Source organism: Phacochoerus africanus, chromosome 1 (genome assembly GCF_016906955.1).
Source record: "Phacochoerus africanus isolate WHEZ1 chromosome 1, ROS_Pafr_v1, whole genome shotgun sequence".
Lineage (NCBI taxonomy): Eukaryota > Metazoa > Chordata > Mammalia > Artiodactyla > Suidae > Phacochoerus > Phacochoerus africanus.
Window position 1 is genome coordinate 139,990,555 of NC_062544.1, and position 25,753 is coordinate 140,016,307.

Sequence of the window (25,753 nt, forward strand, 5' to 3'; positions counted from 1 at the left end):
ATATGTCGCGGGAGCGGCCCAAGAAAAATGGCAAAAAGCCAAAAAAAAAAAAAAAAATATATATATATATACACACACACATATTTTGAAATAATACACTGAAATATTTTAGTACTATTAAGATATATATTTGAACCCAGCATTGTTGAATCCCTACTAGTATATATAGGAAGTATGCACATTTAGCTCTTTCAGCAGTCTGGTTTTGTTATGTATTAAAATAGTATTAGATGCATGTTTTTATTTACCAGAAAATTTTATTTGCAAGTGTCAGTAAATAATATAGAACATTCTGAGATAGCACTCTTCAGGGGACAAGTGTAAAAGCAATGGTCCTTCACTACACCGGTTTAGATATGTGAAAATATGTGCCATGCTACTGTAAAGAACTCCCTGGAATCCCTTTAGAGGAAGTTTTAGTTCAGTGTAAGACCATATGAACAAATAGTAAAGCTATAAAGAAACCAAGATTATTATTGTAATAAGTAAAGGTTAGAAAGAAATTACCATCTGGAGCATAGCAAGTGTGGCTAGGGTATATGCTAAACAATGGACAGTGTTCTTGAGTTGCTTTTCATTTACTCCCTTTACATAAATATGCAACATGATACAAAATTGAGGTTTCCAATCTAGGCAATCAGAACCATTGCATGTTTGGAAAAAGACAAAATATTGATAAATTAAAACATAAGAAATTTAACAGTTCATTTTTGGCTGCATACACGTACCTGATTAGCTGAACTTTTCCCAGTGAATTAGGTAAAGCAGTGAATGACATCCACATCACACAAATGTGAAATGAGCCCATAAACCCTTGAATGTTTAAGCAAAGAGGTAGGTGGCAAATCAGTCCGCCTGGAACTTTATCTTAAAAACTATTTCTTACACCTAAATTATCTGCTTATGAGTAGATATTTTACATTATTTAAGCAAAGAACATGTTTTATTTTTGCTCTTAAAATGTACTTAGAGTTTCTTCAATTTACACTGAACAAAACAGCCTATAAAATAAATTATACATCCAGGTGTATGAAGGGGACATGTCCTAGCATCTGTGCTCCATAGTAGTTTATATTCCAATTACACTTTGGGACAATAACCAAACAAATAGTGAACAAATACACAAAATGCTATTTTTCACTAACAAACATGTTAGGAACTGAAAATTTTATTTTGGGGCTCAAACCGAATATTATAACTCTTTTAATATTTTCAAAATTTACAAATCAGTATCTCAGGGGAACTAAAGAAAATCAAAATGAACAAAGCCCTTTTAAAATAATGTACATTGCCTTGCCTCTTTCAAAAAGGAATAGGTACCTGTGCTTGGCACCCCTTGCTTTTGGAACTTCCGCTGTTTGGAGCACTGATCCAAACTTTGTTCTAGGTGTCAGGATCAAATGATAAACCCCTTCTTACTACTGGTGACATGCTACCAGGCATATCAGACACCACAGGATAATGGCACCAAGCTACTAAAGTAGACATTCCTAAAAACCAAGTATTCTAGACTGTTTCTCATCCTTTTCAATAGTATATTTTAGTTTAAATCTTCAAATACTGTTTGACTAAGAAACTGCAACCTTCCAAGTAATGTTGCCTCTTAGGTATGCATCAAAAGCAGTAATATCCAAAGCAGATCTGATGTTAGAATACCCATTTGTTAAATAACTATCTCTAGCATATTTGTTTATAAGCAGAGTATTACTTTGTCTGGGCTTATGTCATCTTCAGTGTCTGGGATTGTGGGCAACAGAGCAGATCGAGTCAAACCCCAGAATTTTTGAGGTGACATGTCTTTCTTGGTGGCTGTAAACTTCCATCCAATATGGCTCGCACAGATCTTACACTGGGCAATGGTCCAAGCATACCTACAAAGTTAAGGAAAGGCATCAGGTAAGGAAATACATCCTGTATTCCAGCCTATCAGCATATAAACCTGTTAGGAAGACAAAGCTTATAGCTAAATTCTAAAGGTGGGAGAGTAGAAATACTCTGAGCTTTGATTTGTACAGTCTCTTGATCTGTACAATTCCACGAAACAAACCTCACAAAAAGATTTTCTAATGTGTGTGGTTCTTCATGGTAATGGCTCCAGTCTTTATAAATAAAAGTAACTTGATTGTGCTGTTAAGCTATGCTTGAATTTTTCTTCAATGCCAAGAAAGAAAAAAAGAATCTTATTAATATGGATTTCTTTATACAGATTGCTGATTGTGGAGACTACATTCTAAATTGCACCTGTGTTTTCTTTGTTGTTTTGTATTCCAGTTAAAAAACAGCAACCACCTGTAGAAATATACATTTCTGTGTGAGGTAAAACTAGGGGGGAGACAAGTGTATTTCTCATATAAGATTTAAGGACTGCTCTTCTAAAATAAGAATGATTTTGCTAGATAATTTTAACAAAAATACAAGCCATGGCATTACAGAGGAAAAAAAACCAAAACCCCAAACAATGTAATCGCAACCATTTCCTTACTTTTCCCCTTGATATAGCCCACATTTAATATTTATACTAACAAGTTAATTTTAGTTTTAGTCCTTAAGGGTATCAAATAGGACTGGACAGTCCAAGTGATATGGTTCTAGGTCCAGAATAGCAAGTATAATCACTAATCCTGACTCGGCTTGCTTCTTTCACAATAAAAAGGCCGAGCCAGTATTTGGACTCATAAAAAGGTTCCTGCAAATATGGCTGAAGGAATCTAACAAGTTCTCAGGTGGTATAGTGTTGGTCATATTTCAAAGGCCACTGGGCTAAAGCAAAAAAAAAAAAAAAAAAAGAAAAGCTACACTTGCAAATTAGAAAGCCAGCATGATTTGTGCATGTTTTGTGTCTATGACTGGTTGGGTAACATTTTCTAGCTTTACTATTTACAGTATATGGTGCAGATACCCAGTGGACCCTTGACCACCACAGTGGTTAGTCCACCTATAATTTATAGCCAGCCCTCATATCTGTAGTTCCTCTGCATCTGACGATTCAACCAATCAGACCATGCAGGGCTAAAGTATTTTACTATTGAAACATATCTGCCTGTAAGTGAACCCTGACAGTTCAAACCTATGTCGTTCAAGGGTCATCTGTGGTTTTTTTGGTTTATTTTTTAATTTTCCCTGAAGGGGGTACACTGTTCCTGGAAGTACTGCAATACCAGGTCGATGCCTGGAGTGGACGGAGCAAGCTCCTATTCCATCTCCTAGTTCCAAAAATCCATTTAATATATTGTCCTCGGATGGAGGATGTACCAGATATTAAACTGTTAAGAACAGACACTACACTTCATCTTAGCCAAAAGGCCAAGAAGCGATCAACTGTGGTTTTACTGGGCCATAAAACAGTTGATTTTCACAAGCTGACAGGAAAATGAAATGAACGTGGGTTAACTGTATAGTTAATTTGAGGGGAACTATGGTTGCCACCTTCTTTCCCCCGACATTTCATCCATTGAGACCATGCAAAAAAGCTGTTTCTAGCCATCCATGAAAGAACATTTAAATAGAATTATCCACTTCACTGTCCATTTCTGAGTATAATTTTCACAAGTCTGCTTATTAGGACTTGTGGTTTTATTGTCCAATTAAGGCAAGACCCCTTCCCCCCAAAAAAAACCCTAAGGCCACCACATTACCCAGGAAACCAGCTGTGCTCCGTTGAAGGACGACCTATCAGATTCAAGTTGGAGGCCTTATACACGGTAAGCGTCTCATGCACATATCCATGAGGATTCACGTAAGCTGCCATCGGCCCACATAAAGATAAACTAGAACAGAGAGTCAGCAAAGAGGATAAGTCAAAATTAAAAAAAAATGTTATTTTAAAAGTTCACCAAATAATGAAGTTATGAGAGCTATAGTTTTTAACCTTTTAAGTAAGTCAAAACTAACAGGAGGTTGGCAGTCAGCTGTTTTATTTGGTCTGAATATTTTCCATGATGACTACAAGGAAAACAGTACTAGTTTTTAACACCTTCATCAAGATATACATTGTAAAATATATGGGGCTCAACTTGCCCTAAAGGAATCTGAGCATGGGAGTCAATGAAAATGTTCTGCATGGTCATCCCTGGGCACGTGAGTACTTTTCAAACAGCAGCTCCCTTACCTTGTGATTCATGGCGACTTTGTCATAAAATAATTTTCAAACACTGTTCTATCACCATCAGTACATGTCAGAAGCATGCTCTACTTTATATTTGGCTCTATGGGCAAAAACTGGTATTTGAGTGAAACTATAATGCCTGAGGCAATCATGCTTGGTCCTTAAGTACTAAGAAGATACTCTGTAACTGACAGATTTTCAACAAGGACTGGGGAAAAAGGATTGCTCACCTGTGTTACATTACCATGCACATTACTTAGGAATAATCACCACTCACTTATCTGCTGTTGCTCTAGATACCCAGTCAGGAAGAATGTCTTACCCAACATTCAGTCAATTCCCCACATTTCATTTGCTGAGAATTTGGAATTTAATGGAGAGAAATATAGGGAGAATGGAAATACAGTCTTGACTCTAATTCTGTTAAGACAGCTGGGAGATATATTCAGATGTATACTAAAAATGTAATGAAGACTCACCTGAATATTTCATTTTTGGTTGTTATTTCTGTTTCTTGACATTGTTTACAGCAAAGAGATGTACACTAAAAAATTTAAGCGAAAATTAGTGGGGGAAATTCTCCAAGATATTGGTGCTTCTGAATGAATATCATATTTTCCAACTATTCAAAAACATGCTTTTAAAAGATGGAACAAGAAAAACATTCTGAGATCTGACACCTAATCACTTACAAAACTAATGACCTTCTGGGATAGAGAAACAGTGCCAAACATATCTTACAATAACCACAGATATTCCATGTGGAAATCAAGGGTTTGGAAAGTCTAAATGATGATCACACAAAGGTATATATTCATATTTGAGGAAAACGCAAAAAAGTTCAAGTTTTGGTCTGCATGATCCCAAATAAAAGATTTAAATAATCCTTCAAAATACTTTTAATGCAATCCATGATGGGCAAATTAGTTCTCAAACTGCATGACCACACGACTAGACCCTACAGAGAGCTGTTGGCTCCGACAGTGCAGCCTAGTGCTCCAGACTGAACACGGGCATCACAGGCACATGTGCCTTACTCACTTTGTTCATGATGTCTAGTTCACAGCGAAGTCGCTGGATGGCACTGCCAATTTTAAGGAGCTGAATTCTTAATACATCATCGATAGGAAGACAAGCAGCTACTCTGTAAGAAAAATCTTAAAAAAGACATGGTGGGTTTTTTCAAGCTTTAAACTTACGAAGCAGTTAAGTATCAGTTAACTTATGAATAAGACAATGTCCTTTTCAGATAAGCCCTTCTATACAGGGTTCTCAACACATTTCATACAATTATAAACAATACTAAGATATATCTGCTCTTAAGTATATATACTTAGGAAGGTCTAAAATGTAACTTCTGCCATACTTATTTTAGTAAATGTCATTTTAAAATTAAACCTGAAATCAAACCTGTTAGCAGTCACTAAAATATCAAAGCTGTACCTAACTGATATAGAGATTCTATGTAAATAAAGTACAAGGTCCTATAACTGGAGTCACTTTTAAAGGCACCTAAAAGAACAGGGAAAGGAGAGTCTTTACATTCAGTGTTTTGGGATGTAAGCCATTTATTGTAATCTGACCCTTTTATGAAAACCTTACCTAAAACGGGAGGCCTCAGAGTAGTAAAAAATACTTTTTTTGGGTTTTTTTTGGGGGGGGTACAATTGCATGAAAGCAAAAGTAATGTCTATGCTTTTAAGAATACTTATATTTAAAAAATGAAAATTTTTGGTTTCATTAAATAGAAAATATATAAAATAATTTCTTTTATTAAGACCTCATAGGTCACAGGAAGGAAGCTGATTTTACATTACCTATTGGATTTGAAGGAAGAGAATCCTCTTTTAGATTTTCATCCCATTCACGTAGCTGTTTCTTAATTCTATCCATTAAGGTTTCCTTGTTTGAAACAAAAGTAGCCATAATAAGGCACACAGACTTTGTACACTTTACTGTCAGCTTTTCAACTCACTAAACTTAATATATTAGTAGCACTTTAAGTCATCACTACCTGGTAAACCTCCCAGTTTAAGTATGTCTGTTTTTGTATGCAGAAATAATCATAGCCCCAACTAAGCTGGCCTTCCAGGCCTCTCCTCCCATGGTCTGGCCATCTTGAGCAGATGCTCTGTCCTTGGGTACTTGGAACTGGCCTCTCCTTTGCCTTTCCAGGAGGCCTTTTCTGACTTGGTCCTGTACTTACAATACCTACATACTTTACTTGACAACCTATTTACTACATAAGAGTGCTTACTTACTATCTTTTCATAAGTGTATACAAAAAATATTCCTCTCTACTGTTCACGTGAAGGCTGCTGAAGGGCAGAGCGAACTCTTGTTTCTTCATTGTGGCCCATATGGCAAGTGCTCACATGTTCAGTTTCCCCGGGACTCTGGACCTATGGGCAGGGCAACTGAGGGAAAGACTAACACTCCATCCCAGACAATAACTACCATTATCCCCATTTTACAGATGATCAAGTCATTTGCCCCAAACCACAGAAAAATAGAAATCAAACTGAACACAGTCTTTGTGTCTAAAGCCCAGATTCTCTGAACTATTCCAACAGCATCTTAATGAATTTTTCAAGATGTCAAGATGCCTAATATACAAATTTGAGCTGCAAAAACATTGGTGGATGCATAAATCAATACACTAGGGTTCAAGAAATAGGAGTTAATATACTTGTTTAAGAAAAAAAAATGGGAAAAAAAAGCCACTGTTACACAACAATTCTCTATTTTTCTAAATCAAACTGTCACTTCAAATGCGTAATAAATCCTCAAACACCTCAATATTTTGCCCTTAAGACAGAGGCCACTATAAACTGGGGGAAAATGAAAACACTATGAACCAAAAAAAGCCAAGTCTCACTAGCAGTATGATTGCTTGTTCCATTTAAATGTAATAAATGGCATTCGTTCCAAAAATAAAATAGCACTAGGTATGAAAGACTATGTTCTGTTCTAATAACCCTTAATTATGACATGGCTTCCCTGGAAGCAAAAAGTTTAAGGTAAATTACTTACAGCATCATATAAAGAATACAGCCAGCGAGGCCATGAAGTCAAATTTGCACAATGAAACTTTCTCTGAAAACAGAAAAAAAGTCACTTAAACACCACAGAATCAATGGAAGGAACTGCATTTGAAAAATGGTCTTGACCCAGAAAAAGACTTTTTGCAGGTTATCCCGTAACATGATAATCTACTACATTTGACAGTGATGTTTTTACTTAAATTCCTATAGAATTTCAGTATTACTGAGAAAACTCAATAATTAAGATACCAGTCCTTAGAGTATATATTCAGTGCAATACCAATGAGATTGGAATTTAGAAGCATAATTTAGGGCTCATCTGGAAGAACAGTTGTGTAAAAACCACCAAGAAAATCTGGAAAGGGAAGTGTTCAAAAGGATACAAAAATACCACTGAAAAGAGGCACTTGCAGTCATGCTGTTAACAGCAACAAACTGGAAACAACCTAACCGTCTATCAACAATAAACACAGTAGAATATTAGAGAATACTCTGTACTAGACCAAAGAACAAGGCATATCAAACCCACAGAATATGAAGAATGATCACATTTTTCTCAATAAATGAAACCTACATATGTAGAAATACTTCTAATTTTGCACACGAGCTGTTAATTGACAGAGGGCATGATAAGTGAAACTGGGTGGGAAAGGAGTACAGTAGATCAGAAAGGACCATGAGTGGAACGAGACAGGCAAAATAACCTTTAACAAAGCAGAGGGAACTCCACGAGTACCTGCAAGACCGAGTGGTATGAGATGGAGAACGTGGGTACACGGCATGCGTACAGAGGACTTGGGGGTCTTAGCTGGTGGTTATGAACTAACCAATACACGGGGGAGCCCACTCCCTACTCCCCCACAATCATTCCACCTCTACTAGAAGATGACTAGAATCTAAGATGAGATAGTAATGGTTACTCTTCTATGACGGCTGGAAACAGAACTTTCACTGTCCAGGGCCAGGATGCTAAAGAGAAGGTCTGGAGCTAACATTAGAGATGTTCGGTCTGGAGCTGCCTTTCAAGGGAACGTCCAAGTTGTCTACAAATAATTAAAATTCTTTGCACTTGATGACAGACTTGTTCCGAAAGCTTGTGGGTTATAGCTCACACCAATGGATTCTTATTAAAGAATTTTGCTCAATATAATTCTTATGTCTGAAGGTACCCAAAGATGGTCTGGGATGCTCAGGTAGTTGTCTAAGCCTGAGGAGTCAGACTAGTCTCCAATCAGTTCTTTTAAGACCTAAAACTAATCCGAGTAGGGATTTTTGTCACAGTCCAGTACAGAATAAAAAATGCTACTAATGGTCCATCAGTTAACTGAATATTCATAGTAATGGCAACCACTTTACATGTCTTAACAAGAATTTGATAAGGTTGGGGAGTATTATCATCCCCTTTTCAAGGTAAGGAAACAGGCAAAGAAGGACACTTGCCCAAGGTCACCATGGGGAGTGTCTAGGAAGTACATTCAAGGGGTCTGACTCTACTCATCATTTATTCAACAAATATTTTGAGTACCTAGTATGAATCGGGCACTATTTTTATGCATTTGGTGTATACCAACAATCAAAACCACAACAAAAGACTAAAGTCATTGCCCTGTGGACCTTACGTTTTAGTGGGGAAGTTACTTTCTAGAGGTAGGCTTAGGATCACAAAGTGACAGGGGTCCAGTGAAGCTTCAGCGTGGATGACTTAACGACTTGCCTACTCCTAATTCAGTCATTAATAAATACTTTACATATCAAAATAACAGCCTTTGTAACACAAAAACATGCAATTTTATTTGGTACCCCTATCAAGATAAAAGGAAATTTAAAGTATGTACATTTAAACAATATATATACATACATTATTTATATATTATTATATACAGTATGTGTTACATAAATGTAATCATATATAAATGTCACATTATATATGTATAAATATAACATTATGCTATACAGAGAATAGGATGTGAAGGGGAAGGCCCCGGGTCAGGGTCATGACCATCTATTCTGCCAAGCCCAGGCTTGGTGAATGTGAATAAGCTGCAGTTTCAGGTCTCTGTTCCTGTGTTTCAAAGTGAGGCAGCCTCTAAAATTCTTTATCAGGATGACTCTGACTCTACAGTTCTATTTACAAATCAATTAAATGTGCTTCCTACACCCTTAATATTTGTGATGTGCTTTATACAGTCAACTATACAAACCAAAGAGAAGCAAACCAGAAAAGATTAGATAGCTTTTACTGAAATGCTAAAATTTAGCCACTCCAATGTCCTCAAATTTAAGAGTTCCATTTAGATTTCTGACACAGTAGGAAAGTCCCATCTTATTTCTGGGTAATACTGATGATAAGTCCCAGCAATTTACAGGCATTCTTCAAGTATATCAACAACATGATTTACTTCATGAAAGGGCTATACTTCAAGAAAGTTTTAATACTAGCCAAAAGTTAAAAAGTTAGGTGCTTAAAAGGGACCAATGACTGATTCTCCAGTGAAGTAGCATTTGCTCTGCGAATTACTACTAAAAGCAGGCAGAAAGGCCCTTAAAATGAATCTGTTACCTGGAGGTAATCCGTCACATTCTTCCATTTTTAAGCCTCATAACTATAGCTTCAGCCTTGCCTCCTAACAATGTAAAATGTTCAAAAAATGTGAAACACCACTTAAGCGTTCTTGGAAGTGCAGTGAATGTGGAAGAGTAATGTGAAAGGCTAAGTGTGAATAGTAAATTGTTACTGATGGTTTACAGAGTGACCAAAGGTGGTCATTCACTGTATTAAATCCTATCACAGCCAGCAATGTAAACGATAAAAACCATTTATCCAAGTAATTTCAAAGCTACCAGTTTTTGTTTCCTTCCTTCATTTACCAAATCCTACTTGCTTCTAAGAACTGGAATGGAATGGTGAGCTTTTTCTTGATTGTAAGGCTTATAAGCTCATGATGGCAGAGAGACAACAATAAGCTTAACATGTAGGCCAAGGAAATCACTACTGTTTGAAGAAGTCCCTGACTACACACAGCCTAAGATTTTAAGACTTTTCTCCTCAACATAAAAACAGGCAACAAATACTATTGCTCTTACTGCTACTATTATTATTCTGAAACAAGTCAAAAAGAGATTCTAATGTGCATGCGGAAAAGTTAATAAAGAATAGCAGCCAAATGGCCTTTGAAAAGAGAACAGCTGTGAGGGGGTTACTAGCCACATTCTTATTTAGAAAATTACAAACTGTCAACAGTTCTAAGAGTATCTTGGTGGTGCATAAAGAGACAGATCATATAAAAAAAATAAAAATGAATTTTGTCTATAGTAAGGGGGCACCCCACTGAGGGAGAATATGAGCCTATCAGAAACTGATAAAAGAACAATGGGGAGCTACCCGGGAAAAAGCAACGTTGAATTCATACCAGGATAAACCACACATGAGCCAATGCTTAAATTCTGATATTAAAAACAATAAAATCAAAAGTAAAAGATTACATTTTTCACTCTTATTAAAGAATTCCTTTGCACAGGGAAGTATTTCTAGCTATGCTTTAGAATACAGAAGGATTTTCTGTTAACGACAGCACACCAAAAACAAAGTTAAAAGACAAAAATGACAAACCAAAGAAAATCTTTGGAACCTATTAATTCCAAACAAAGGGATGAGCTTCCTAATGCGTAAAGAACTCTGAGCAATCAACGAAAGGCAAGGAATATGAGGCCAATTCCTACTAAAGGAAATATGAATTTTTCTTAAATACAAAATGTCACACCTCATCAACACTCAGAGAAATTCATATTAAACCTCCAACAAGACACTGTAAATTCATTTATCAGACCAGCAAGTATTTTAAGTTGGATACTACACGGTGTGGAAAGCCTTGGAGAAACACTGATAACAGAGTACAAATAGGAACAACTTCCTTAGGGAGGTACTTTGAAAATACCTGTCAGCATTACAAATGCAGCTGCCCTGACATCCAATAATCCCACATCTCAAAATCTGCCACATCTACCTGTGTGAAAGGTCATCTGTACACAACATTCCCTGCGGGTGTGCCACCCAGAGGGGACTGGTGATATTAGTTACAATGAATCCATACCACAGAGCACCATGCAGCTTTAAAAAGAAGGCCAGGAGGGTCCCAAAAACAAATACAGAAAGCTCTCCTATACTCTTAAGACAGAAGAAGGTGCAGGACAGTCTGTATCCTTCTAAGAAAGAAAAAGGAAAGAAATAAGAATGTTTTATCTTTATTTTCAGAAAGCAACTCTGGAAGAAGACTTAGAAACTAACCTGTGAACCCACACTTGAGGGCCCTGACCCCCTGAATTGGTGCTCACTTCCTCCAGGCTCTAAACAAGACACAGGAGTGACTAGGCTTATCAATTTAGCAAAGAGGAGAAAGATGAGCAACCATCACTTTCTTAATACGTCCCCACGTGTGCTTTCTTTTTACATTTCATACTCAACTGTTTTCTGATGACCAGAAAAAGCCTTTATAAATGAACAAGTAGCCAGTCTGGGCAAACAGGGAGAGTACTTAGAAACATTTACACTCTACTTCAAGTAGGTTAAAGAGGAGTTTCCTCACTTTGAGAGAATTGCACTACAGTAAACCCAGTGAAGAGAGAAAGGCACTGTGATAGGAAAGGAAATAAGGAAATATTAGTTTCAAAGATTGGATTAAAGAATGAAGGTTTCCAGACAGAAGTGGGTTTAAGAAAAGTGTCTGCTGATTGTACTGGCCTAACTCCTTAATCATTAGGGACATCTTCTCTAACATTCCCTGTCAGAATGGAAGACAACAGAAGCCTAAATAGTTTTGTCATCTGGATTGTTTAGTTTCAGTGGCAAATGTTAAGAGTAGTGTGTGCACACAGTTTCAAGGTTAACTGAATACATGTCAGAAAGACTGCACTCCTAGACCCTTTAAGTGATTTTTCTGGTGGACACTGTGTGGCAACCAGGTCAGTGTGAGTGAGCTTAAGAATCAACTGAGCATCTCCCGATTCTCCCACGTTAACCACTTCTCAGACGTGGAGATGCAACATGCACTGCATCAGCCCATGGTGGGAGAACGAGTCAGATGTGAATCAATTCTGAATACAGGGCTGACCTGACCCCAGATCTGACTGAAGACAAGCGCTATGACACCAGCGAGTGTCTGGCTAGAGGTGCAACAGGATGACCCACTAAGAAGGCCCAGGGCACGGGGAGCTCCCACCAGTGCTATCTGCCCTCCCTTCCAACTCCCACAGTGCAGAATGGCTCTCTGTGGTCTCTGAAGCAGAACAGACTCTTCAGGGCATCTGGAGTCCAAAATAGGTCACCTAGAAATTTGTCTTAGCCTAGGGACCTAGATCCAAATTTCAGAACCTAAGAAACTCTACTTAAGGTTTATGCAAGGGAATCCCTTGAACAATCTGAAAAACACATGGAATGAAGGCTTCTGTATTTTATTTTATAACTCTCTCATTCCTCAGTACCTTTTATGACTCTTGCATTCCTTCTGTTTAGCTCTTGGCAATTCTGAATATGAAGAGAACTGAGGACTAACGTTTGGGAGCCCAGAATTACTGGAGAAATAAGACAACAGGGAAAGGTCAGATGTTCTGGTTTCAAATAAACATGTCTTTCATTGCTCTTGCTGAGCCAGTGACAACACAGCTGCAAAAGCCTAATTCTGAATTCAATATGAACAAGGTGAGGTGTTTTAACCACATAGTAGGAAGAATTCAATCAGTAATTCACACAAAAAATTAAATTTAAAAAGCTTCATTAGCTTAATCCAAGTTCAGGTTTAGGATGACAAGATCCTGCAGAGAGAAAACAGAACCAGTCATCCAGATCACCCAAGGCAGGAATTAACTCTGATCACTCTCACTCAGTGCTTAGAACTGTGCACATAGTTAACTTAGGATTTTTAAACGGTTAAGAATTTTTAACAAAAAAATCTTGGTGTGGAAGAACTATTATGTAAATCAAAATACTTAGTACCTCCTGGAAAAATATCCAGTGACTGAAATACAGAGCTATCTAAGTACTGAGAGGCTAGGCAGGCAGCACCTTGATGCAGTTACACAGTCACAGAACAGCTCAGGACCACCCAGTATCAGACTCACTACTAGACACTAAACAACCCAACACATTCAGAAACCATTTCACGTATCCAGGTACCAAAAGAGCTGCCACATACTTACTACAAGTCACACTGAAGATGACTATGACAGCAAAACCTTCCACTGTTCTGTTAAACAAGAGTCAAAGTATATTTAAAGTGTCTGTAACATGTTTGAAAACATAAGTACTACAGAGCTATACAAAGCTTACTGTAAACTTAAGGCAGTATCAATATTACTAAATTTTCAAAAATTTTAGTTTCATGCTTGGGAAACTGAAAGCAGTCTAATTAAACTTCCTCATCAGAACCTCTTTAGGAACACTAATTAAACCATGCTCTATCATGCCATAGACTGGTCAGCTGAAACAAAGTAAGACCAAGAAGCCTACAGAAACCCAGTTACAGCCCCAATGCCTATCAACTATCCATCCTCCACAAAGCTCTCCCCGAAAACTGTATCTTACTGTAAGACCTTTAAAAGGGGTGGTATAGTGGCTAGTGTATGAGACGCTATTATGAATAACATATACTATTTACATCAAATTAGGATCCTATGTTATTTTGCATCAAAATTAAAACCTTCTCTACTCTACTTGACAAAGAATAAGGGATGATTAGCCCAGGATTTTTCAGGTTACTATGTAAATTGCCTTTCCATATTTTAAAAAGATAAGTCTCAAATGGCTGATTTATTCTACATTTAGAAACTAGTAAATTTTTTCCTCTAGGCAGAAATCATAAACATTAACAATTAGTTAATACTCAAAACTGATCTATCTCACAAGTGAGTACATACCATGTTCATGAGTATTTTTTCTAAGAGAACGAATCACCTAGCCAAAAGGATATACACAAGAATTAATGCCCTAGCAATACTTTTAAAAAGGACTTAGTCTCAAACCAATTTTTGTGATGCTGATAGTGCTGTACAGAAAGACAGCAAAAAAGCTCTTTTGCAAGTCCTGAAGAAGCAAAATGTACTCTACTGCTAGCATGTGCTCCCCAGACTCTTTAAGGTAATCTGTTTATGACACAGGAGCCGTAGCTTAGGAAGATTCCTATAGAATTTAACACCACAAGTTATTAATGAATACATAACTTACGGGCATAAGCTGGGACATTTTAACAGTATTCTTAACATTTTACTAGTTTTGCAAACTGCTTTTACATAAACAGCTGCCCATGAAATTTTCAGAAGCTTAACTAAGATCAAATGCAGCTACAGTACTGCCCAGAAGGTGTCTGGGGAATGAATCAAGAGTGCTGTTTGTGTTTCTTTCTTAAAACAGGAAAAAAACAACCTGTCTTCATTTTTGAAGATGCATAAAAAATTAGTTTCTCACCTTCTGGTATTTCTGCCACCATTTATATGAACACTGGTCTTCCCATGAGACAGGTTTTGAAGGAAATATCTGGCACTTATTGAGGGATTCTAACTGAACTGCAGACATGGTTGAAGGCAACACACACTCAGGAAGAATTTGCACTTTAGCTTGCTGGATTCTAAAACAAAGAGAACCAGGCATGGTGTTCATTTTTAAGATAAACTAACTCCAACTATTAAGTTTCTAAACATTACAGGTAATTTTAAATATTAAGTTTTTCAAAGTTTTCTTTTTAAAACATATTCAGCAAATGCTGATATTAAGGATACAAGAAATTTTCAGAAAATACTATAATCCATAAATCACACCAAAGTTAAAGCCAAAGATAACCTAAGATTTTTTATCTCACTGTGGAATGGGAATAGAGGTTTTTACATTTCAGATTATATAGATTCTATAAATAAAGGTTAAAAAAATCAATATACCAACTCCTACTGAGGATGTTGATACTTCTAAATTAATTTCTCAGACATTCTTAGACACTCCACCCCTTGCCTCACCCCATTTCTTTATACTGCCTGATTCTCACATCTACCTCTTCTCATAAATCACCTCACCTGACAAGTCAGTAAAGAAAGAAAGAAATTCCAGAATCCACTGACATGGCTAAGTTTAGATAAAACTAGAGAATTATAGATAGCCTTATTTCTGTGTGCATTCCTTTTCTCATTCTAAATATTTACCTGAATACGCAAAGAATCAAAATACTCATATTAACTTTTTTTTAATTAAAATTTGTTTAAACTCTCATGATAGTAAAGTCATCATTCCAGAATGCTACTTGAGAATATCATAATCGCAAACATCTTATCCCGAATTAATGCCAAGAGGAAGGTTGTATCCGAGAGCGATTGACTTAGGAGGCGCTGAGTCTCCTAGTATAGCATTTCAGATGCAGAAGGTATAAGCACATCCAAATGCTGGAATAAAACATGTCAGAATGACAAAGTGAAATACATTATGAGTCTCTGCTTCATTATTAATCAGGCTTAACAATTATAAAGTGGTCTTTCATTGTAACCACTGTCTCAATCCACAAAAAATTATGACATTTTGATACTTCTGCTGACTTATTAAAATAGCTACACATGTCAGAAAACATGCAGGTTTAATTCAATAACAGACTCACTCCACTCATTTCAATTCCTTCCTGCAAGCTCAAATTTATGTCTATGTGACTTTGGAAAATGGCAAAATAAATTTGGTTATTTTCAAACTAGGTCCAAATGTTCTTACGTTATTAGAGTTCATTAAAAACAAAAGTAACTGAATTAAGAATTGTGTTTTACCCACCAAGTACATAACATTTTATTATGATAAAAAGAAGAATGCTACTAAAAAAATCAGCTTAGTGATCACTTTTAATAATTGGTCTGTACACAGGCTGTCTGAAATGCCTCAGAGTAAAGCCCTGCTCTCTGTTCCTTCTGTGAAGCCCTCCAGGGTCTGCTGCACACATGCTGGTTCTTCTCTGAGCAGCCAAGTTTTGGTTTTAACATAAGCTAGATTTATTTCCTCCCAATCTATTTATAGCAGTTGTTTTGTTGACTACAGTAACATAATTCATACAAATATTATAGCAACCAATAAAATATGAGTACAAAATTAAAACTGCTCCATGAATAGTACATTGTACCCCTAAAAATGTTTTCAAACTAGGTTCAGACAATTCTGATAGCAGGAAAAACAGTGCACAAATCTGGAAGGATTCTGTAGCTCAAACTGCGTTGTGAGTATCCTCAGAATCTCTCCTTAAAGAAAAACTACAAGTATAAAATGCAGATGTATGATTCAGAATGAAAATGGTTTATGCAAGAAAGACTAATGCCATTTCCTAATCTGCAAATTCAGTTCCAAGACAGTACCTTGTCTTTCCATCAAATATGAATGAACATTTATACATTTTAAGTTAAAATTAAATGTTTAAGGTATAAATGTATATACATTTGTATGATTTCGTTTTAATTAATTAACCTTTTTGACTTACAATTATTTGTCTTAATTATGACAGGTAAGAGGATGTCTTTTGTAACTCCAAAGAGAGTAGTAATCTACTCTTCCTTTCTACATGTAGGAAATACTCAGGAATTTTTTTTTTTTTTTTTTGCTTTTTAGGGCTGAACCTGCAGCATATGGTAGGTCCAAGGCTAGGGGTCAAATCAGAGCTACAGCTGCCAGCCTACACCATCGCCACAGCAACGGGGGGATCTGAGCCGTGTCTGCAACCTACACCACAGCTCATGGCAATGCCAGAGACCCAAACCACTGAGCAAGGAGCCAGGGATCGAATCCTCATCTTCATGGATACTAGTCAGATTTGTTTCTGCTGCACCACAATGGGAACTCCCAATACTCAGGAATTTCTGAAGATGACTCAATGATACACTTCTACTTTTTAAATTAATTTTCAAAAAAACTTTTCATGTGTTCAGAAGATGCCAAAGACTCGATTTGGATAAGATTAGAAGGAAGAGGTCTACTTTTCATATACAAAGGGTCATTTAGGGAAAAGACAAATGACTGACCTGGTTCTACATTACAGAGAAAAGGAAATTGGCCTGAGCTGCAAATGTATGATGGAGGAATTCTGGGAGGATATTGGGTTTAGTGGGAAGACTACTGGTTTGGAAGTTGTAGACTTAAACCCAACCGGCTGCTGCCCCCTAGTTGCATGACTAGAGGCAAATTACCTCTCTAGCACTTAGTTTCCTTACTTGAAAAAAGAGGAGCTTGAGCTAGATTATCTTCATAGTTTCTTCCATTTCACCATTTCCACTGAAGGTAGTTAAAGGACTAGCAAGGCAGTGCAGCCAGAGAACTCATTCCATGTAGGTCTTTTAATTAAGACAAGCTCACTTTTGGGAGAAGCCATGGTAGGGCTAAGGACTACTACAGAGAGGGTGCCCTTTCCGAATCTTTTCCAACCCATCAGGTGGACACTAATCTCAACTAGAGTCAAATGCGTATCCCTTGCCTTGTTTTCAGAGTTAGGGGTCTACTGCCATCTTGTGTTCAGACTAGTGTTCCACAATCAAAAGTCACTGATTGTGGAGACAGTCTCAGAAATATACTTTTCCCCAAGTCAATTTGCCATTTTGTTTTCTGGAATACAAAATTCACAAATATTCAAAATTTTCTAAGCATAAGGATAGAAAATACTTTTAAAAATGGAACTGATAGTAAAATCCATGACAACAAAACAGCTTGCAAACTGCCCCAACACAGAGCCCTCAGGGGTATGTCTTTTCATTCATTCATTCATTCATTCATTCATGTCACATTGATGGTACTTAGAACATAGAAAAGTATCAGTCACTGTCCTGAGTAGGTCACCTCTTGAGGGGGACAGACACATAATCCTATGATGACAGTACACTGGGTTCAATGCTGTGACAGTGTGTGCAGCAAACGTTCTGTGGGAATCACAGGGGGAAGCACTAAAAACCCCTGAAGGCTCTGGCACCTGGTCCCTCATTCTTCTATGCTCTCTCTAGCCCAAAGGATGGCTGACCCATTGGTATTTTCAGAATCAGCACTGTTTATGAATGCCCACTATGTGAACAGAACAAAATGTCAGTGCCCTCATGCGGCTCACATTCTTTTCTAAATCTTAAAAAAACCCTCTGAATGCCCATGTGTTCAGAAGATGTCACCTAAGCAACACAGACATCCGACAAGATTTTCAACTCTGGCTACAGATGAGCCACCGATGCCCTAGGGTTGGGGGGACCCAAGAATCTGGATCTTTCTAAGACTTCACTGCTGATTTTTACGTGCCAGAGCTGAGAACCACTCCCATAAGGTAACATGCTGTGTTCAGGACAAATGCTCTGTAGTTTGGGGTTTCTGTTGTTGTTTTAAGAGATAAAGTAAAAGGTGAATGGATTTTTTAAAAGATGTAGCCCTTAAACTTGTGAAAAAAGCTCTAACCATGAAAGCCATGTCAAAATGGTAAATGCTAACACAGAACACTCAGAGAATTTCTAAATTGTGTGAGGTACAGAGACAACACTCAATTACTGATCACTTATTGTGTACCTAACACATTTAAGGGTGATGTAACAATCGCACTGGAGAAGGGCACTCAGTGTAAACGGCTTCATGGCTCAGGCAGGGTGGGCGGCAGGTGCGAGCACTGCGGCTCTCCATGCACAGGAGGGTCACGCAGGTTCCCAGGTTCTGCCTTCCACCCCTTTTCAATCTGGAGAGGTCTTTAATCCCAAAAAATCTGTGCCCCCAATGTCACTGCTTGCTGGGTTTATACTACTGTCCTCAAACCTGGAGGGACATTAGCATCACCTGGAAATCATCGAAAAATCATCTCTAGGGATGGGAGGGAAGATTGGAACTCAAGTGTTTAACTTACCAAACGTGAAGGGTCAGCAGAACAGAAAAAAATAGAAGAAAACCATTTCATTTCATGATGTTTGAGGAGCTTTAAGACAATAGTGTTTCTTACCCGTCTGACTGTGTCCTGATTTCAAGGACTTTGAATCTTTGTCTTCCTATTGCTTTCACTTTCACAATTTCAATTCCGAAATCCTGTTCTTCTCGGTAAGCGTATATCTCTGCTGTTGTTCCAAACTGTGCTTCCCTTTCCTGTACATTACTTACAAGGTAAATTTTAAAAGGAAACAGTTTTGAACACTTTTTAAATATTACAAGCTGATGAAAGCAATACATACAGGAAAGCAATTTATAGCAATTGGCTCTCACTGTAAAGCTATTTCATTGTATTCATTTTAAAATCACACAGGGAATTGAGCTGTATAGAGAGGCTTCAGGAAGTTCAGTTAGACCACATTAGTCAAAGAACAGATTTCTAATCAATGAAAATGAGCTAGGACTGATAGGGGTTTGAACTCTCATTTCCAAACCAATGTCTAGTTTTCATTCAGCAGACCATCATCTGTGCCACTTTGCAGCAGCATGGTATAGGGCTGGGAACTTCCTGTATTGATTTCCTGCCTCTATGCTGACTTCCTCTAGGTGTCACGGGAAACTTGAAATTCAGGTTCAATTTACCACTAGTCTGTAAGAGGACAACTTAAGAATTCTGAGATAGAGAAATATCTAGTCACTCCTTTGTAAAAGTAATCCTTTACATTGCAATGTAAAAGCCTTCTTTCTCTTTAAATAAGGACCATTCTTTTAAAAAAAATTCTAGAAATGTTTTCCATTGAATATTAATGATCTTAAAACTTTCAAATACCAGAAAGTTCAAGTGTGTGTGAAAGTAAAAGCCTGATTTAGATGGTAATGACTGTAACAAAATATTCCAACTTGCACTTTCAAACTTTTCATCCAAGTGTTTTACTTCACATCCTTGTCCCATTTCCTATGCTTGCAAAACAGTATTCACTTCTGGCTTTGACATTGACCTCTGCTGTGACTGCGAGAGAAAGAGTGTCCCAAGTCAGTTCTCTCTAAGGTTTTACCTGTATGCGAGAACTGCAAAGGTTCTATCCTTCTGAATTAAATTCCGCACCATACTGACTTCTTGGGGACTGAAGAGCTGAAGAGGCAGGGTCTGCCCAGGAATCAGGATCATCATCACCTGTGGCAGGACTGGAATCACCTGACAGCTGTCATCGTCGTGCAGAGTCCTGCCGTGAAATTCCTCCATGTCAGAGCCCAGATACTACAGGACACAAATAGGTACAGTGTGAGCAAATATGGAACAAAAACACAGGCTAAACTGACTGAAGAGCAAACTAGCATAAAGAAACATAAAGGGTACAAATATCTCAAAAATAAACTTGGTCTATCAGCCAGCCATATGAAAATCTATTTTTGACTCTTAGAAGTAGAATTTCCAATTTTTGGTGAAGATTTTTCACAAAGAAATTCAAGAGAATTTTTTTAAAGTTCAAAATACTTGATTTTAACTAAGCTAAATATCTCTGCATCCAAAGAGCATAAATGGTTAGTATAACATGCTAGTATGTTAAATAACACTCTGGAACCCAGGGGTACAGGGAGTAAGTACTTTAGTAGCTCCATTACTAGTAAAGACATAAAGAGAGCGGCAGTGACAGACACAGTATCAAACCAGTCACAGACATAGTTATCAAACTGTTTAAAAATTATAGCCAAGACTTTATCTATTGGCAAAGAGCCCACATCCTCATCCACAGTTTCTACTGTAATATCCAGTAATGCTAAAAGCAGTCATTTGTTTTCAGGAACTTTTGTCTACAGTTAAATGTACATATCTATCATCCTAGATCTGGAAGGAAATGACATACTGTATGTGATGTGGGCAGACTGGTGTCAAAATTGATGATGTTTGGTTTCTTGGGTTCTTTGCTATCCTGGTCTTCAACTTCCATTTCAATCTCATCTTCTTCCTCATCCTCTGCTGTAAAAGTAAAATAGTGTAAGAAAAAAATAAAACAAAACAAAGCAGAGGCATGAAAATGTCAAAGCTATGTTCCCTTCCAAATACTTAATTCCTTCTTGAGGATTCTGGGCCTTTGGGAAGAGGGTTCTTGTAAACACCACACACATTTGAGAATCTCGACAGCACTATGAAGAGGCAGCCAGAGGGTTGGGGTTTGGGCTGGGCTCTGCCAGAAACTATTCTTTTTAAAATCAACCTATAATTTTAGAATAGTTTAAGACTTGCAGAAAAGTTTCAAAGTTAGTAGTACAGAGAGCCCTGTATACCATCCATTTCCCCCAGAGTTAATGTCTTATATTAGTATAGTACATTTGTCATAACTAAGGAATCAGCACTGGCACATTACCATCAACTAATCACATTTTATTTAGATTTCCTTAGTGTTTACCAATACTCTTTTTTCTGTTCCAGAATCCCATCCAGACACCACATTACATTTAGTTGTCATGTCTCTTCTGGCCTGAGACAGTCTCACAGACTTTCCTGCTTTGTGATGGCCTTGACAGTTTTGAGCACTACTGGTCAGGTATTTTGGAGAATGGCTCTCCTTTAGGGGAGGAAGCCCAGAGGAGTGACATTCTAGCACACTAGCAACGTGGCTTGTAACTGCTGATGTTGACCATGATAATCTGGCTGAGGTAGTGTTTGTCAGGTTTTCTCCACTAGACAGATACTTTTTTCTTCTTTCCACATTGTACTCTTTTAGAAGCAAATCACTACGCACAACCCATACCTAAGGGGTAGGGATTGTGTTCTGCCTCTTTGAAGGGGCACTACTTGCATACATTATTTGAAATTCTTCTGCATGAAGGTTTATCTCTTCTCCTTTGCTAGGAACTAATAATGAAACTTTAGACAAGTCATCCCACGTGATTAAACCTTAGTTTCCTCATCTGAAAAATGATATGCATAAACAAGAAAATTGCTAAATTTCATTCAAACATTTAAAGTTTCTAGAGAAGAGAGGAAGGAAGGAAGAAGGGAGACAGGCCCCAAATAAATTTCTAAGTAGACAAAATGTCTTTACAAAATAGTCATTTTCCTTTGAGCATATCATTATTTAAATCAAATCACCTCCAGTTAGGTCCCTGACAAAAAAAATACAAATGTTTTTCAATATGGCAACTGCCTTGGACTTTCCACTAATTCTTATAAGGCCTTGTTTAAGAGAATAATATAATTATTTCTACTTAAATTCAAATGCTGAATTATTTAACACCTCGATAAAATGTTCCTAAGAACAAAGAAATTTCAACAAGAGATCAAGAGATAACAAAGAAAACTTTAACTGATGACAAGAATATTCTGAATCTACTTCCTTGTATTTACAACGCTGACAGTGTAGCTTTCACTAGGCACTTTGATACTTTACTGCTCTGTAACACAAAGGTTAAAAGATCAACTTTGAGCTCAAAGGCTAGAATTCATAATTTTACAATTGAGATTTTTCAATGTTCTTGCTTCTAGTCTCTAAATGATTTCCTTATATAAAGCAGCCTTTCTCATATACGTGGCAGAAAACGATTTTCCCCTACTCGGCTGTTTTATCTATTGATGTTTTATTTGCCTGGGACAGCTTCTTTGAATCTTAAATGTTAAGCTATTTCCTTAGCACTTGATGGGGATTACTCTTCAAAACAACCTATACTACAGGAATGTATGGACAATGCAATGTTTCTTAAGAAAAAAAAACCACATGATTTACAAAAGCATTATCAATATATTGACACCCCTGAGCCCTCTCACTCCCTGTTTTTTCTAACAAAACACTGACTGTTGAGAGCTACCAGGGTGAAGTCTGATGACTCATCTCATGCAGGAGCACCATGTAGATGCCAATAGAACATCAGCATCTTCCCTGACACATTGGATTTGGCACCGACAGAGATGGGCTCATGTCTCTGAAAAAATAGCTCAGCTCTTCAGTCAAATTCAATTCTGCCAGGCTGCTTCAGGATGGACCACTGACCCTGATCCTGATTTACTGCTAAGGAAAACATCCCTCCTCTATGGTGGGCAGACCTTCAGTCTCTTCCTCCAATCCATGCCATCCCTACTGGGCAAAATAATCCTCTAAGCATAGCTTCCCTTAGATCTGAAAAACACAAATGTTTCTCTGCAACCTGTGGGGAAAAACTCCCAATCCCCCCAACAAGAGATGCAAGCTTCCCAACACTCCAACCCAACCTGCTCTCCAGGCCTTCTCTTCTGCAAGCCTAGCCTAAATTATACACTTTTGGATGTCTCCAGTTAACCTCACAGGGTTTTCCCTAATCCCTCCCTCTCATGGACCTGTAACAGCCTTCACTTACCTGGCCTAAATCAATGGCCTCCTGATTATTATGTTTTCAGAAGCCTCACAGAGATGATAAACCTCAAGTACTGGGCTGTGCATCATGCCTCTTTTAATCTCCAAGACACCTAACACACTTCCTGGCACACAGTGAAGGGACTGAGCTAATAGTCTCAGTTTGGCTGACAGACCTCTTAGGAAGCACCTCTTGTCTAGAGCATTCCACGCCATGACGGTACAATTGTTCCATGCTTTTTTTCCTGCCCAGTATTCGGACATAAGGCTACTGTCTAAACATTCCCAAAACATACAGGAAAGAGAAAACTGAGTTCAACATCACTGGCCTAAGTATCTCTAATTAAGCGTACTCTACCGTGTGCTTGGACTACACGTCAAAAAACGGACCAATTACCGTCTGGGCAGTGAAGTGGTTAAGAAACCCGGGCTACGCTGACTTACAGACTCGGATAAGAGTCCTGGCTGTGCAACTGTGACCTTCGGCAAGTCAATGAACTGATCTGCCAATCCATTTCTCAGCAACCAAATTGGGCTGAGAAAAGTGATGTGGGGAGGATTAAACGGAGAAACACCTGCAGAGCGCTTACTGCAGGGCCGATGACGTGCTAAGCACTTAATACATGTCAGCTGTCACTCTTACCAAAGGGGAGAAGTCCAGGAAAAGTCTTGGCTGCCGAACTGCCCCAGTCCCCGTTCTTCCACACCAAGTTTCAGACCATTTCATCCGAACTAAGTTCTGGACCCAAGAAGGATGGAGAGGCAACCCGCTTCCCTGCCCCCCGAACGCTAATCCCCACACCGGGGACCGAGCCGGGGAGAAGCACCGTGACTCTGTTGCTGGCCCGCGGCCTGAGGAGCGGCCGCTTCCAGGCGCGGTCCCACCGGCTCCGCACCGCCCGCCCGCCTCGCCGGCTCCGCCGCGCCCCCTGTGGCTCGGGCCTCGCTCCCTCCCTCAGACCGGAACCGGCCCCAGGCGGTTACCAGGTAGGAGCGGCAGGTGATTTCCCATGTCGTGCGCAGCGTCCTGCGGGTCCCCCTCGCCGGCCATGTCTGTTTACCCGCGGAGGAGCCTGGGACAGGGCGGCTCCCCTGCAGCCGGGGGAGGGTCCGCGCCGCGCTGCTGCCGCCGCGCCCCGGCCTACAGCGCCCCCTGGCGGTGCCTGTGGGGCAGGCAGCGCGCCGCCTGGCCTGGAAAGGCACCGCGGGGCTGTCCCCCCTGGGACTGCGCACGGTGGCCACCGCCATCGGGGACTTGGTGCCCGCCGCTCAGGGCACAGACTCCTCTCCTGTTCCAACCCCTCGCACATTTCACACGTGGGGAAACAGGCTCAGATTCTTCAGTCTCTCGCTCTTAACGAGGGGGGCGGGGAGCAAAGAGCAGTTTATACAGCATTAGCTCCAGTTCTCAAAATAAAAACAATATAAATGAAGACTGGAAAAATGCACCAATTATTCCGAGGGCGGTTGGGTCATAGCTGGTTTTCTTTTCAACAATCTTAAGTCGTTTCCACATATATCCCGAAATTAACATGCATTAATCAGGAACAAATAAAAGAAATGGTGATGACACAAAGGGAAAAGGCTTATGATTGGCAAATGAGATTGTCAGAATATAGAAGAGCATACTCATTATTACTGCAACTGAGCAAAAATGAGTCATTATATGGCAAAAAAAAAAAAGAAAGAAAGAAAAAGACCACAGAATGCAAAAATAAACATAAATCTCTTAGATCTGTGGAGTGTGTGACTGGTAAGGTTTCTGCTATGGAGGAGGGATAGAAGTTTTCTTAGTGTCTTTTCAGCATCGTCTCTTCAGCGAAGAAAGAAACTGAAACACCCTTAAATGAAATAAAATACCTAAACATGGTGGGGAGAGGAAGGGTGAGAAGTAGCAGAATTGCTCTGAAGAAAACAATGATGAATCTGATATTTTTTTAATATTCCAAAAATTTGCTTACTGAAAAGTTAAAACATGAAAATCTCCTTGGGAGAGAGGCTAATGAATTCATTCTGTGTCTTTCTCACCTCTGTTCTCCCAAGCACTCTGTGGCCTTGTCTCAGTTTACCCATTTGCAAAATGAGAATGGGCTAGTGTCCCAGGTTTTTCCTAATGAATAATGTCTGTGGTATAGATAACAACATTGCCTTTGATAATAAGTAACAATTACAAGCTATCAGTTAATGGCAATTACATAGGACACGTGACTGTGATGTTTTAGTCGAGTTAAGGTGATAGCTCTAGTCAGGCGAAGGATGATTCTGTGCCAGAATGAGAGAAAGGAAAAGGTAGGATAGAAAGATAGAACAAGGAGGGGATGGCTGGGGTGTGCGGAGGGGGTGGGAGGGGAGAAGGGTGACAGCAGGTACACACATGTACACATTATCAGTCTCA

General features: G+C 38.6%; 1 protein-coding gene and 1 non-coding gene across 2 annotated transcripts; both read right to left on the bottom strand.

Annotated features, from left to right (window-relative positions):
- Positions 1-1,131: 1,131 nt before the first annotated feature.
- On the bottom strand, positions 1,132-24,446 carry CRBN (cereblon). Its single transcript, XM_047779427.1, has 11 exons — positions 24,343-24,446; positions 20,896-21,008; positions 20,086-20,288; positions 19,107-19,256; positions 14,606-14,765; positions 7,139-7,201; positions 5,923-6,007; positions 5,147-5,262; positions 4,585-4,649; positions 3,636-3,767; positions 1,132-1,871 (listed from the first exon to the last, which is right to left on the bottom strand). Exons 1-11 carry the CDS (start codon positions 24,407-24,409, stop codon positions 1,691-1,693), a joined length of 1,335 nt encoding a protein of 444 aa, XP_047635383.1. The 5' UTR covers positions 24,410-24,446; the 3' UTR covers positions 1,132-1,690.
- LOC125114495 (U2 spliceosomal RNA) lies at positions 3,125-3,315 on the bottom strand. The gene has a single exon (XR_007131819.1). It is a non-coding gene; the product is annotated as a U2 spliceosomal RNA (small nuclear RNA).
- Positions 24,447-25,753: the final 1,307 nt, after the last annotated feature.

What these genes read in the sequence shown, in the direction of transcription:
- CRBN (XM_047779427.1), bottom strand. Translation starts at nt 24,409, where the DNA reads ATGGCCGGCGAGGGGGACCCGCAGGACGCTGCGCACGACATGGGAAAT. An exon ending in TCTTCCTTCAAATCCAATAG is followed by an intron (nt 5,263 to 5,922) that starts GTAATGTAAAAT and finishes GTCTTTTTTAAG; the next exon opens with ATTTTTCTTACAGAGTAGCT. An exon ending in ACCAAAAATGAAATATTCAG is followed by an intron (nt 3,768 to 4,584) that starts GTGAGTCTTCAT and finishes TCTCTGTTCTAG; the next exon opens with TTTATCTTTATGTGGGCCGA.